Genomic DNA, 12,830 nt, shown 5'->3' with positions numbered 1-12,830 from the left:
GAGGGCGGGGCCTTCCCAGCTTCCCTCGGTGGTGTAGCACTGCTCTGAATTACATTCCTGCTTCTCACTCCACGTCTTGTTTCCCATCATGTGCTTTAGCCTGGACCAACAGCCCTGCTCTCTCTCTTGTCCGCCAGCCACAGAGAAGCCTGACTTGTCTCAAGGGAGATGAACAGAAGCCGGCTCAGTAAGAGAGACAGCTGTTGTCAAATCTGTGTGACCAGAGCTTAATCAAGGCTGGGCAGCCCTTTCCCCAGGCCCAGTGGCCAGCAGGGGTCCTCGGGTTCCTGGGCCACCTGATTGGCCAGCCCTCCAGAGCCCGTGGAAAGGCATCTTGGAAGGTTTAAAGTGCACAGAAACTTTACTTCTCTTGCTCCAAATGAACGGTTTTCACCTTCTGGAGCCCTGAAGCACCTTTATTTGGGGCTCAAGTCTCTGAAAACATAATAAAATGGATGCCCTCCTTGGGGTAGGACTGTCCAAACAATGGGCACGTAAGGCTTCTTTCTGGCCCACATGTGCCAAGTCATTCATTCTAGAAACAGCTCCCACATCAGTCCTGCCCAGAACTACCCTAGGTTAGGAACACAAATGCCTTGCTAGACCCTCCAACGTGGGACCAGGCTGCATATGGGTGGAGCAGACCTTCCTTTTGGTTTAAGGACACTCAGGGTAAAAACGGAAATCTTTTCTGAGATTTTTTCTTTTTTTTTTTTTTGAGATGCTTTTAGCATCCAGGAGCTGGTGCAGCACCCAGGACCCCAAGTCAGAAAGCGGGGGAACAGGAGCCGCTGACAGGGAGGGGCAGGGGAGGACCCCGCTGACCTTTGGTGGGTGTCTCGGGGCTCGGGTCGGAGAGGTCCACGCGGAAGAGCAGGTATTGCTGGGCTTGTATGAGGAGGCCAGGGAAGTCTCTCTCCACGGAGGCAAACTGTTCAATCTTATTCTTCACTGACGCGAGGACCTGTCAAAACCAGCACTAATGACGCTAACGCTTCAGCATGGAGTTCTGCTCTGCGTCATCGGGACATCTGTCAGGCACAGCCCCCCACTGCAGGGACGACGGGGCTTAACTGCCTGGGTGTTCTGGGGGGAACGGTGCTCTCCAAACATCAAATCAAACAAGCTTCGAATCTCTAGTTTGTCTGGGATAATCCACACAACCAGCGTGAAAGGACTGGGCTGGAGAGCAAATGACAACAGGGAAGAGGGGCAGGACTAGGGGCAGGACTAGGTGCAGGGCCGGGGCCTTGCCTCAGCCGCCCCTCTGCCTCCGCAGCAAGTGTGCGCAGGCACAAGGGGCGGGGCGGGGGCGGGGGCGGGGCGGGGCCTGTGCATCAGCCACGCCTCTGGCAGCAAGTGTGCGCAGGCACAAGGGGCGGGGCGGGGCGGGGCGGGGGCGGGGCCTGTGCATCAGCCACGCCTCTGGCAGCAAGTGTGCGCAGGCACAAGGGGCGGGGCGGGGGCGGGGCGGGGGCGGGGCGGGGCGGGGGGCGGGGGCCTGTGCATCAGCCACGCCTCTGGCAGCAAGTGTGCGCAGGCACGCGGGGCGGGGCGGGGGCGGGGGCGGGGCGGGGGCGGGGCCTGTGCATCAGCCGCGCCTCCCCAGCAGGTATGCGCAGGGCAGGGGCACGGCGGTACCTGGGGCCTACCGCCGGGCGGTACCTGGTACAAGGAGCGCACACTGGGCTGGAAGACCATGTTGGTGTTGAGCAGGAAGGAGCGCAGGAGGGGCTGCGGGTAGCTGGCCAGCTGTGTGATGATGCCAATGAGCAGCAAGTTCACGTGCAGCGAGTTCTCCAGCATGTTTTCCAGCTTGGACAAGACGACGCTGATGAACGGGCCTGCGGAAGGACATGAGGCTCAGGGCCGGCTGAGCGCAGGGGCCGTCTCTCCTGAAGACCAAGGAGTCAGGGGGACCACCACGGGGCCACTGGAGGCAAATCAAGTTCAGACAAGTGCGGCTGAGGTGACCAGGTCGCCTGGTGCCAAACCACGAGGCATACCACCGCCACGAGAACAAAGCAGAAACCCGTGCTTTGGGAGCTAGGATTTTGACTCTGTGAGCAGTTTTAATGCTTGGAAAATTATCGTGGACCTTAGAAAAAATGACCAGTGATTTAATTTTTAAAACCAAAATGTACTTTTCATACTATTTCTGTATCTCTTGGGGCTGCCAATGCTTTACAACATGGCACTCTTCACTCCCTGATGGTGCACGCTATAGCCAACAATGCCAAGATTGTAGCCCACCAGGCTCCTCTGTCCATGAAATTCTCCAGGCAAGAATACTGGAGCGGGTTGCCATTCCCTTCTACAATGGATCTTCCCCACCTAGGGATCCAACCCATTTCTCCTGTGTCTCCTGCATTACAGGCAGATTCTCCACCCTCTGAGCCACCAGAGAAGCCCCCATGCTATAGGGTGTCACCCAATCAGCGGCCACCAAAAGTTTAAGTAACAAAGTCTTCCTGTTGTTACAAACTATGCTTACCAACAGCAGCATGGGGGGGGGGGGGGCTGTCCATCCCCCACAAGCACCAGAGAAAGACTTGCCAATATCACCATATGGAAGGACCGATGGACCAGACTCTGCACTCTCAAGGCAGAGGGCCCAGGTTCTATCCCTGGTCAGGGAACTAGATCCCTCCTACCATAATTAAGACCCAGCGCAGCCAAATAAATATTTTTTAAAAAATAAGAGAAAATGAGAGGTGAAGGAGGCCTTGGCTATAATTTTAGAGCCACACCTTAAAGTTGTGGAGGAGAGGGACTCAGGGCTCAGTTTAGGGAACTGGAGTCTGGTGTGTCCAAGTTTCCTTAAACAAAAAATTCCCTGAGACTGTAAAAGCAGTTTAAAAAAAAAAAAAGACAAAAAGAAGCTTTAACTAACTTGGGTCACAAGAAAAATAAGATGCTTTCCATTTGAGTTGACTGGAGACAAGGAAAATCCAGAAAACAAACCTGGCAGTAATAGAATTACTGGATGTTTTCCATTTTCACCATAAAAGTGGTCCATTAAGGAAAACCAGGGAGAATCTTCTACTTCCCCCACTGGAGCTACTGATGATGCTCTAAACCACGGCATGTTTTTGACAGAAGCACATAACCCCAATGAATAAACATGCCTGGTCAACATTTCACCAACATCAATATGGGTTTAATGCTGGGAGGGATTGGGGGCAGGAGGGAAAGAGGACGGCAGAGGATGAGATGGCTGGATGGCATCACTGACTCGACGGACGTGGGTTTGGGTGAACTCCAGGAGTTGGTAATGGGCAGGGAGGCCTGGCATGCTGTGATTCATGGGGTCGCAAAGAGTCGGACACGACTGAGCGACTGAACTGAACGGAACAAAAACATACTCCATCACAAGGTGCTTCATTCAGAAGCCTCGGTAGTGGGAGAGGGTAAACCTTTGTAAGAAGGCAGCCGCTGTCTGTGAAAAACGAAAAGCAAACCTAAGCCTCTTCCCCACGCAGGCAATTAACAGAGTACTGGCAATTGTCATTTCTGCCACTGTAAACATAGATGCTGTCTCTAAGGCACCCAGAGCCCAGGAGAGACACCTTGCATCTGGGTGTCAAGACTGGCCCCAACTTCCCTTTCCCTGGGAGGGGGCAGAGCTCCTGAGTCACTTTTCATGACACAGGGAGGTCAATGAATTCTTCGAATAGAGAGCCCCTGCTTACAAAATAAAGCTGGGAGAGATTGCCAAACACATTCAGGAACTCTGGATTGCAACACCACTATGACAGCATCTTGAAAGGGTTCCACCAGGAACCCCCAAAATGTCACTAGCAGCTCTACTTAATTCTAGTCCTCCAGGCACATCTGCCAGGGGAAGGCTGCTGTCCTCACTCCCCAACCCCAACCTGGGCTCACACCCACCCCGACCCCGCTCCCCTGCAGTCCCTGGGACTCAGCATCTCTTTCCTTCCAGAGGAACAGAGACAGGTGACTCGGGTGACACTTGGGTGGGAAGAGTCTCCTATAAAACACATCTCCTTGGACTCCCCTGGTGGTGCAGTCAGTAGGAATCCACACGCCACGAATAAACGTGCCTTATAAAGGTTTCACCAACATTAATACAAGTTTAACAAGACATGCTCCATCACAAGATGCTTCCTTCAGGAGCCTTGGTAGTGGAAGAGGGTAAACCCAGGGCTCACGTGTTCGAGCCTTGGTCCGGGAAGATCCTACTCGCTACAGGGCAGCAGCCTGTGCTCTAGAGCTGTGGAGCCACAGGACAGGCGGCAACTGCTGGAGCCCGCGTGCCTAGAGCGCAGGCTGCGAAACGGGAGAGGCCACCGCCCCACAACGAAGAGGAGCCCCTGCTCACCGCAACGAAGACCCAGTGCGGCCAGAAATAAAGGAGTTAACAAACATCTCCTTAACGAGGGCCCTCAACCTCCCGGCCATCCTACACACATAAAAGCCGCACGGTCCAGCGCTACTGTCACGGAGGACCCCAGCCTGCCACCACGCCTGGGAGAGTCCACGTCATCACTGTCTCACTTGGACAACAGAGCATCAGGCCAGGTCAGCAGACTGTCATTATAATCCACTAACCCCACTAACTACAGCTTCTTAGGCACGTGCAATAAGAAGCATATATTAAACCCTTTCAAGTTCCTGTTTGATTCTAGCACTTTAAAAAAACCCCTGAGTGCAATGGAGGAGGAAGGGGAAATGGGCAAGCAGCTGAAAATGAGAAAACTCGGTTACAGTTCAGAAAGCCACTGGGAATGTGGGAATGGGCCACTGTGGGCATGAGGGTGTATCTTTTCCCCTTCTAGGAGACAGATTAACTTCACACCCATAAAATACTGAATGTTCAGAACAACGAATGATATGTCATTCCCTTCTCTCCCCTCAGGCCCTCTTCCTCTGCTTCAGTGACCCCCACCCTGACCGGTGCTTCCTAACTCCAAGAGCCGCCACCCTCATTCTGAGCCTCAGCTCCGCAGACTCCCCTGGGAACCACCTCCCAAACGCAGACCGTCACCTCCACCTCCCCTGCCAGCACTGCCTGAGGTCAGTCTCCTCACTTGTCTGGTGTTCAGCAACAGTTTTTCTATTTTAATAAAGATTAAAATGATTTAAAATTGTTCTTCCTCCAAGAGTACAGGGGTATAAAATAAAGAACAGGCCTCCTGCCAGAGGCAAATCCTGTTAACAGATCCAAGCGCGTTCTTCCAGCAATGTTTCATGTATATAATAAACTATAATAATTGAGTTATCATTAAAAACATGAACCACTTAGTATGTCCCAGGCAGTAAGCACTCTTCATATATTGACTTAAATATTCACAACAACCCTACAAAGTGTGTGTATTGTTGAGTTGGCCAAAAAAATTCAAGTGGGTTTTTCCACAAGATGTGACCCAATTGAACTTTTTGGCCAACCCAACAGTTACCCCCAGGCTGGAGTCCACGCCGGTCGCAAGACTTGGACACAACTTAGCAGCTAAACCACCACCACCAAAGACGATGCAGGATGTCACGCGCACAGTGAGTAAACGGAGTCACGATTTTCACTCAGGCCATGTTTCCAGCGTCGATACTCGGAACCAACACACTGTCCTGCTTCCCAGGGTGAGAGGATGTGTGTGTGTGTTTGTGTGTGTCTACCTCCTGGTGCTTTTTTAAAATAAATGGTAAATGATAATACTGTCTACACGCTGTTCAGCCTCTCGTCTTTGCGCCGCAGTGTCTCCCCCAGAGACTATGCCGTATCACCACGCGCAGAGCCATCCTGTCCACTCGCAAGACATCCGGTTGCCATGGGTGCGACATGGGCAAAACAGCCCCTACTGGTGGACGCCTGGGCGACTGCTACTGTGAGTGGCGCTGCAGAGAGCATCTCTGTGCATGCCGCTCGGCCCATCGTGTGACCACAGCTGTGCAGACGCTGCTGGAAACACTATCACTCCTGCATTCTGAATCCAGATACAACAAGAAGTCTCTTAGCTGGATCTTCCTGGCACCAGCCTCTCCTCACTCCAGTGCTCTCTCCACAGTCTTCAAGACTGGCCTTTCCAAACAGGGATCTGGTCACATCACTCACCCACTCTGACGGGGAGTCTTCAGGGCCTGGAGCACAAGCCCCCACTCCTCAGCGTGGCCTGAGGGCTGAGTCAGCGTACCCCAGGCCTGCGGCTCCCTCTCTACTCCCGAGATCCAGGCCTTGTCACCCGCCGTGTGGTGGCAGGCTCCTTCTCTTCACCTGCCGTTTCCCCTGCCTGACTGTTCTCAGCTGCCTGTACCCAGAGGCTTCTCTTCTCTATGGCCCCCTCTGTGAAGCCTTTCCCACTCCCTGCACTGGACCCCCATAGGATTCGGATACTATGACTAATAATCCATTTCTCACGAACAGCGTACACTTCTTTGTTGATGTCTCCTCTGAAAGTCTACAAATCCCTTTGTTTCTGCGTCCTTAGCACAGAGTATCAGGGGATTGATAAAAGATTGCTGAATGCATGAATAAATAAAATAAATTAGATTAATGAAATGGAATGCTTTGATTTAGCTGAGTAGTAAATTCATTTCTACAGAAATCAGGATTCCATGGAGAGTGCATGGTAAGTCACTGCAGTCATGTCCGACTTTTTATGACCCCATGGACTGTAGCTCTCCAGTCCCTTCTGCCCATGGGATTCTCCAGGCAAGAATACTGGCGTGAGTTGCCCTTTCCTCCTCCAGATCTTCCCAACCCAGGGGTTGAACCTGTATCACCTGCGGCTCCGTATTACAGGCAGATTCTTTACCACTGAGCCACCAGGGAAGCAAGCCCTCCATGGAGAGAGGAGAGTTAAACCAAACGCTGCAGAGAAGACTCAGAAATTTGGACGTGACAACGTTCACATGCACGGGAGAGAGAAAAGCAGCTGAGCAAGGTTCAAAGGAAGGGACAGGCGAGGTTTTAGTTAAAATTACCTGCTACGTCACTTCAGTCGTGTCCGACTCTGTGCAACCCCATAGACGGCAGCCCACCAGGCTCCGCCATCCCTGGGATTCTCCAGGCAAGAACACTGGAGTGGGGTGCCATTTCCTTCTCCAGTGCATGAAAGTGAAAAGCCAAAGTGAAGTTGCTCAGTCGTGTCCGACCCTCAGCAACCCCATGGACTGCAGCCTTCCAAGCTCCTCCGCCCATGGGATTCCCCAGGCAAGAGTACTACCTATATGTATCCAAATCTCAGATTATGGTTTGTTGATTTTCAGGTGTACCATATTCAAAATATTGATGTTATTTAATATGTGATGTATTCGTTTTTTGTTTTGTTTTGTTTTGGTTTGGTTTTTTTTGTCCTAAGCTAACTGTGTGGATCACAACAAACTGTGGGAAATTCTTCAAGAGATGGGACTACCAGACCACCTCACCTGCCTCCTGAGAAACCTATATGCAGCTCAAGAAGCAAGTTAGAACCAGACGTGGAACAAAGGACTGGTTCAAAATTGAGAAAGGAGTATGTCAAGGCTGTATAGTGTCACCCTGCTTATTTAACTTCTATGCAGAGTACAACATGTGAAATGTCAGGCTAGATGAAGCACAAGTTGGAATCGATTATCGGGAGGAATATCAATAATCAGATACGCAGATGGCACCACCCTTACGGCAGAAAGCAAAGAGGAATTAAACAGCCTCGTGATGAAAGTGAAAGAGGAGAGTGAAAAAGCTGGCTTAAAACTCAACATTTAAAAAACTAACATTATGGCATCCAGTCCCATCACTTCATGGCAGAGAGATGGAGAAACAATGGCAACAATGACAGACTTTATTTTCTTGGGCTCAAAAATCACTGCAGTCAGTGACTACAGCCATGAAATCAAAAGACGCTTGCTCCCTGGAAGAAAAGGTATGACACCCTAGATAGTATGTTAAAAAGCAGAGACACTATTTTACCGACAAAGGTTCATCTAGTCAAAGCTATGGTTTTTCCAGTAGTCATGTATGGATGTACAAGTTGGACCACAGAGAAGGCTGAGCACTGAAGAATTGATGCTTTCTAACTATGGTGCTGGAAGAGACTCTTGAGAGTCCCTTGGACTGCAAGGAGATCAAACCAGTCAATCCTGAAGGAAATCAGTACTCAGTATTCACTGGAAGGACTAATATTGAAGCTGAAACTCCAATAGTTTGGCCACCTGACTCAAAACAGCCCACTCACTGGAAAAGACCCTGATGCTGGGAAAGATTGAAGGCAGGAGGAGGAGGGGATGACAGAGGATGAGATGGTTGGCTGGCATCACTGACTTAATGAACATGAGTTTGAGCAAGCTCCAGGAGATGGTGAAGGACAGGGAAGCCTGGTGTGTTACAATCCATGGGGCTGCAAAGAGTTGGACACGACTGAGTGGCAGAACAACAATACTTTGTTTCGTCAATTTACTTAGTGCCCAGAGATGAAGCTCCTTTGTCAGAAGGCTAGTATTCTAAAGAGCAGTCTTCACTAGCAGTGGGTAGTCCTGCTGTCCTGGAGAACACAGCAGGCAAATTGGAAGTGCTGCTGAACGAGAGCAGACGGGGTACCTGGAGGGCAGAGCTGGTGTTAGCTCTGTCCTTCCTCCCACCAAACTCCGCCTCACCCTCAGTGGGTCAGGGCCCTCATGCCCCCCCCCCCCATCAACTGGGAAAAGCCAGATTATCTAATCCTTTTTACTTATGATTGACTGATTGAATTTTAATTAAAACCCATTTACACTGAAATGTTATCTCAGCTAGAAATGCAAACCTTTTAATTGTGCAATTAAAAGCCCTCTCCCTGTTTCAGTAAATTTTCAGCCATCAGTAAACAGATGAAGAAATGTTGGAGGAGGTGGAAGAGCGTGCTGAGATCATGTCAGCCAACCTGGCTGGACCCGAAGATGCTATGACTTCATGTAATTTGGGTGATCCAAGCAGGTGGGAAGGCAGCGTGGTCCTTCCCCACCAAGCTGTCCCCTCCTGGCCAGGGAAGGACAAGCCTCGAGGCTGCTGGGGGCTGCCTGTGGCTACAGTGATGACACAGCCCACCCTCCACCCCCAGGATCATATTCAGTTGTCCCAGGGTTAGGACACCAAGGCCACCTGGCTAAAGTGCCAGAGTCAGGAGTCCCCAGAGGCCTGACTCCAAGGCTGGACTGTCCCTCTGGGATGCTGGCTCCTTCAGGACCCTCTCCTCTAACTGAACACCTTTCAGGGGTCCCACCTCAGCTGCCCCCAGGCCTGAGGAACCTCCCGCTGTGCTGGTTCCCTCTGCGCCATGATTCCCAGATTCAGACTGTAGGAGCAGGACCCTATGGGGCCTTCCTAGGACAGACCTCCCCCATGTCTCCTGCCTGCCTCTTGTCTGCAGAGAAACTTTAGCCAGAGAAAAAAATAGTCAGAAAACTGTAAAAGCAAAGGAAAATAGTCACGCAAGACAAAATAAAAATCCTTTATCTGTTAAACACAATCAAGGACCTTTAGTTCCTCTTCAAAGGCTACAGACAACATTCTGAGCGATGTCCTGTGAGCTGTTTTTCAAAGTCCCACCAGACAGGAGGAGTTAACCACATGATGACCGGACTCTGGCCATGACCTAAGCTGCCACAGTTCTGAGAACTGGCCTCAGAGTAGCAGGAACAAACCAGCCCTGGAACTGAAGATCAACTGTACTGGAAACAGCCAGGACGATGCCGGGCAGACTGCCGAGAGACTAAGCTCAAGACGACTGTCAGAGCCGACAGCGCCCGTTCTGCACGCAGCGCCCCTCCTCCTGTGCTCACCCGAAGCTCCCCTTTAAAAGCTCCTGCCCCCCGATCAGCAGTGCGGAGTTGGCTTTTGGACATGAGTCCACCTTCTCCCCAGTTGCCAGCCTCCTGAATAAAGCGGTCTTTCTTTTCCTATCAACACGTGTCTCTCAAGAATTAGGTTTCAACCAGTGAGCAGCCAAATCTGACTTTGGTAATAATTTTGCTTGGCTTATCATTTACTAATAATAATCCTGCCATAACTCCTCGCCTCAAGCCACTTACCTGATACTCTAGCCTGGCCCTTTGCCTCTTCCATGATTTCTACCCCGTTAGGGGTGTATCACTGGAACACGCCCGTTCTTTCATCAGAGTGATGCGTTTATGTGGATCTATCCTACTCATGTTTGGATGAAGATTTTGTGATTAACTGAAATGAGTTCCCAGGCATGACTAACTCCACTGGCCTGTGCTGTCTGTATACAGCCACACTGATTCAAGGGGTATTCTGAGCACCTACTGTACGCCCTGTCCACTGCTCAGGACTAGACATAGCACAGAGACCAAGCCAACAACTGCGCCCTCATGAAGGAAATCGGAACTGGTTTTTAAAACAATCAACATATAAAACATATAAAAACAAATGCTAAGGAGAAAAATAAGTTAAGACTAGAGGAGGAGAAGGGGATGACAGAGGAGGATATGGCAGGATGGCATCACTGACTCAATGGACATGAGTTTGAGCAAGCTCCAGGAGATGGTGAAGGACAGGGAAGCCTGGCGTGCAGCAAGCCATGGGATAGCAAGGAGGCAGGCACGACTTAGTGACTGGATACCAAAGAAGAAACGAGGCTATTAAATAATGAGACGTGACTTCTTGTGTGGTTTAGTGAGTCTTTTGGGGGAAGAACTGATGCTTTTAAACTGTGGTGTGGAGAAGACTCTTGAGAGTCCCTTGGACTGCAAGGAGATCCAACCAGTCCATCCTAAAGGAGATCAGTCTTGGGTGTTCTTCAGAAGGAATGATGCTAAAGCTGAAACTCCAGTACTCTGGTCACCTCATGCAAAGAGTTGACTCATTGGAAAAGACTGATGCTGGGAGGGATTGGGGGCAGGAGGAGAAGGGGACGACAGAGGATGAGATGGCTGGATGGCATCACGGACTCGATGGACATGAGTCTGAGTGAACTCCGGGAGTTGGTGATGGACAGGGAGGCCTGGCGTGCTGCAACTCATGGGGTCACAAAGAGTCGGACACGACTGAGCTACTGAACTGAACTGAATTGGCTTCTAAAGAGAAGTTACTCAGTGGCAAAATATGACCTCTAATTTGCTTGGGGGGGGGGGTGGGCGGGGAAAAAGACAATCATTGCAAGATGATAAAATAAAATGAGTATAAAACCACCCCTCCCTGCTCCTTACAAAAATACTCCCACCCCTCTGGTAGGTAAACTGATAATGCTCCTTACCTGCACCTACCTCACTCCTCTGATGCAATACGTACAAGTACTTTCAAAAGCAGAAACCACAAAGCAATCTGAGGGCGTCACCTGTGAACGGGGTGCTCTGCGTCCTTGCAGGACGGTGACTGGCAAAGGCGGCGTCATCTCGCGCCCCGAACGGGGATGGCGGGGTCTCTGCGGGGGGAGCCTCGGCTATGAAAGAGTCAAAGTCGTCGTCCTCTTCCTCCAGGTCCTTCTTCCCCTCGTCCTCCTCTCCCCCTTGGCTCTCGTCTCCCTCCCCCTCTGGCTCCTTTGCGACCAGCAAGGCATCTGGTGAGGAGAGATCCCGCTCCATCAGGCCCTCGGTGCTGGAACCCAGCTCTTTAATGATCTGGTCGTACTGAGCCATGAAGTCTTCACCCTCGGGGACCACCGCTGTCGGCTGGGCACTGGGCTCTGCCTCAGGGCTGGGGGCTGCTGACTCGGGGGCTGGTTCTGGGGAGGCCTCAGGCTCGTTGGCTGGTGCTGGGTCCCTGGATGCACTGTGAAGCACGGCCGAATCATCCCTGCTATGTTCCTCCTCTGAATCCGTCTCTGGCCCAGGGCCAGGCAGGGGGCCATTGTTCAGGGGGGCACCCTGGACCTGGATCTGGGCTGGGGGCCTCACGGAGTCCTCCTGTGAACCACACGCGCCTTCAGCATCCTTCTCAGCACACAGCCTGTACACCATCACATCGTCCTGGAAGTCAGACTCCTCGATGTAGGCCCCTTTGAAGAGCAGGATGGCATTCTTCTTCATCTCCTGGATGTGTTTGGGAGGGTCCACGGGGGCCGGGGGACTGGCGTTCTCAGCATCCTCATACGGCCCGGGGGAGCCCCCGCCGGTCCCCGAGGAGATCCCGGTGTCGTAGCTGTCGTCCCACTCCAGCTCCGTGTGGCTCTTCTCCTTCCTGGGAGCCAGTGGGGGCCCGGTCGTCCCGGGGACCTGCTGCGGAAGCCGAAGCACAGGGGAGGTGGTGCCAGGGGCCCTCTCCTCCGGCGGGCCCAGGCAGAATGCCTCGGGGTCGGGGGAGTCTCCATCGTACAGGGCGGACCACACGCGGCAGTCCCGCATGCAGCAGAGGATGTTGGAGTGGGCCTCCCAGAGGTACTGCAGGTAGCTGATGTCCAGGGCTTTGCCGTACTCCACGATGTAGGCCGACGGCGGGAAGGCCTCGGGGAGCGGCTGCTCTGTGGGTCCTGCCCCAAGAGACACACGAGTCAGAGCAGGTGTGGCCCTGCGGGGCCCGCCGAGACCCTGTCCCCTCAGCCACTGTGGTTCTAAAGATTTCCGACCATGATTCTTAAAGAACGAAAAACGGTTACAGTTTTAGGCAGAAAAAATAAAACCAGAAACTCTACCCTCATAGGAGATACAAAACCAATCTGGCCATCACCAGCGGAAGTCTGTTACTGGGTGTCAGCCTTAGAGAGATGTGAGCCAGTGATGGCAGCCTTTCAAGCTGTTGGGAGGATTAAGTGAAGCAGTATTTCCAATATGGCACCTGCCATAGAGCAGGTAATAATTAAAAAGATTTTGCTTTGACGCTAAAGTAGAAAGCCTATAGAATCCGTGAACTTGGAAAACAGATTTCCTCTAGAAAACCCTGGGTTTTTTGAGAAGCCTGTTAATTC

General features: G+C 51.9%; 1 protein-coding gene across 2 annotated transcripts in view; it reads right to left on the bottom strand.

Annotated features, from left to right (window-relative positions):
- FAM160A1 (family with sequence similarity 160 member A1) overlaps window positions 1–12,830 on the bottom strand; it is a 305,023-nt gene that overhangs the window by 5,499 nt on the left and 286,694 nt on the right. For both annotated transcript variants that reach the window (XM_018061598.1, XM_018061599.1), the window contains 3 exons: window positions 11,265–12,395; window positions 1,666–1,844; window positions 826–964 (listed from right to left, as the gene is read on the bottom strand). In XM_018061598.1, coding sequence (XP_017917087.1) covers window positions 826–964; window positions 1,666–1,844; window positions 11,265–12,395 — 1,449 coding nt within the window. The remainder of the gene's footprint in view (window positions 1–825; window positions 965–1,665; window positions 1,845–11,264; window positions 12,396–12,830) is intronic.

The sequence above is a fragment of the Capra hircus genome, chromosome 17 (genome assembly GCF_001704415.2).
Source record: "Capra hircus breed San Clemente chromosome 17, ASM170441v1, whole genome shotgun sequence".
Lineage (NCBI taxonomy): Eukaryota > Metazoa > Chordata > Mammalia > Artiodactyla > Bovidae > Capra > Capra hircus.
This window is presented reverse-complemented; position numbering and strand designations above follow the sequence as displayed.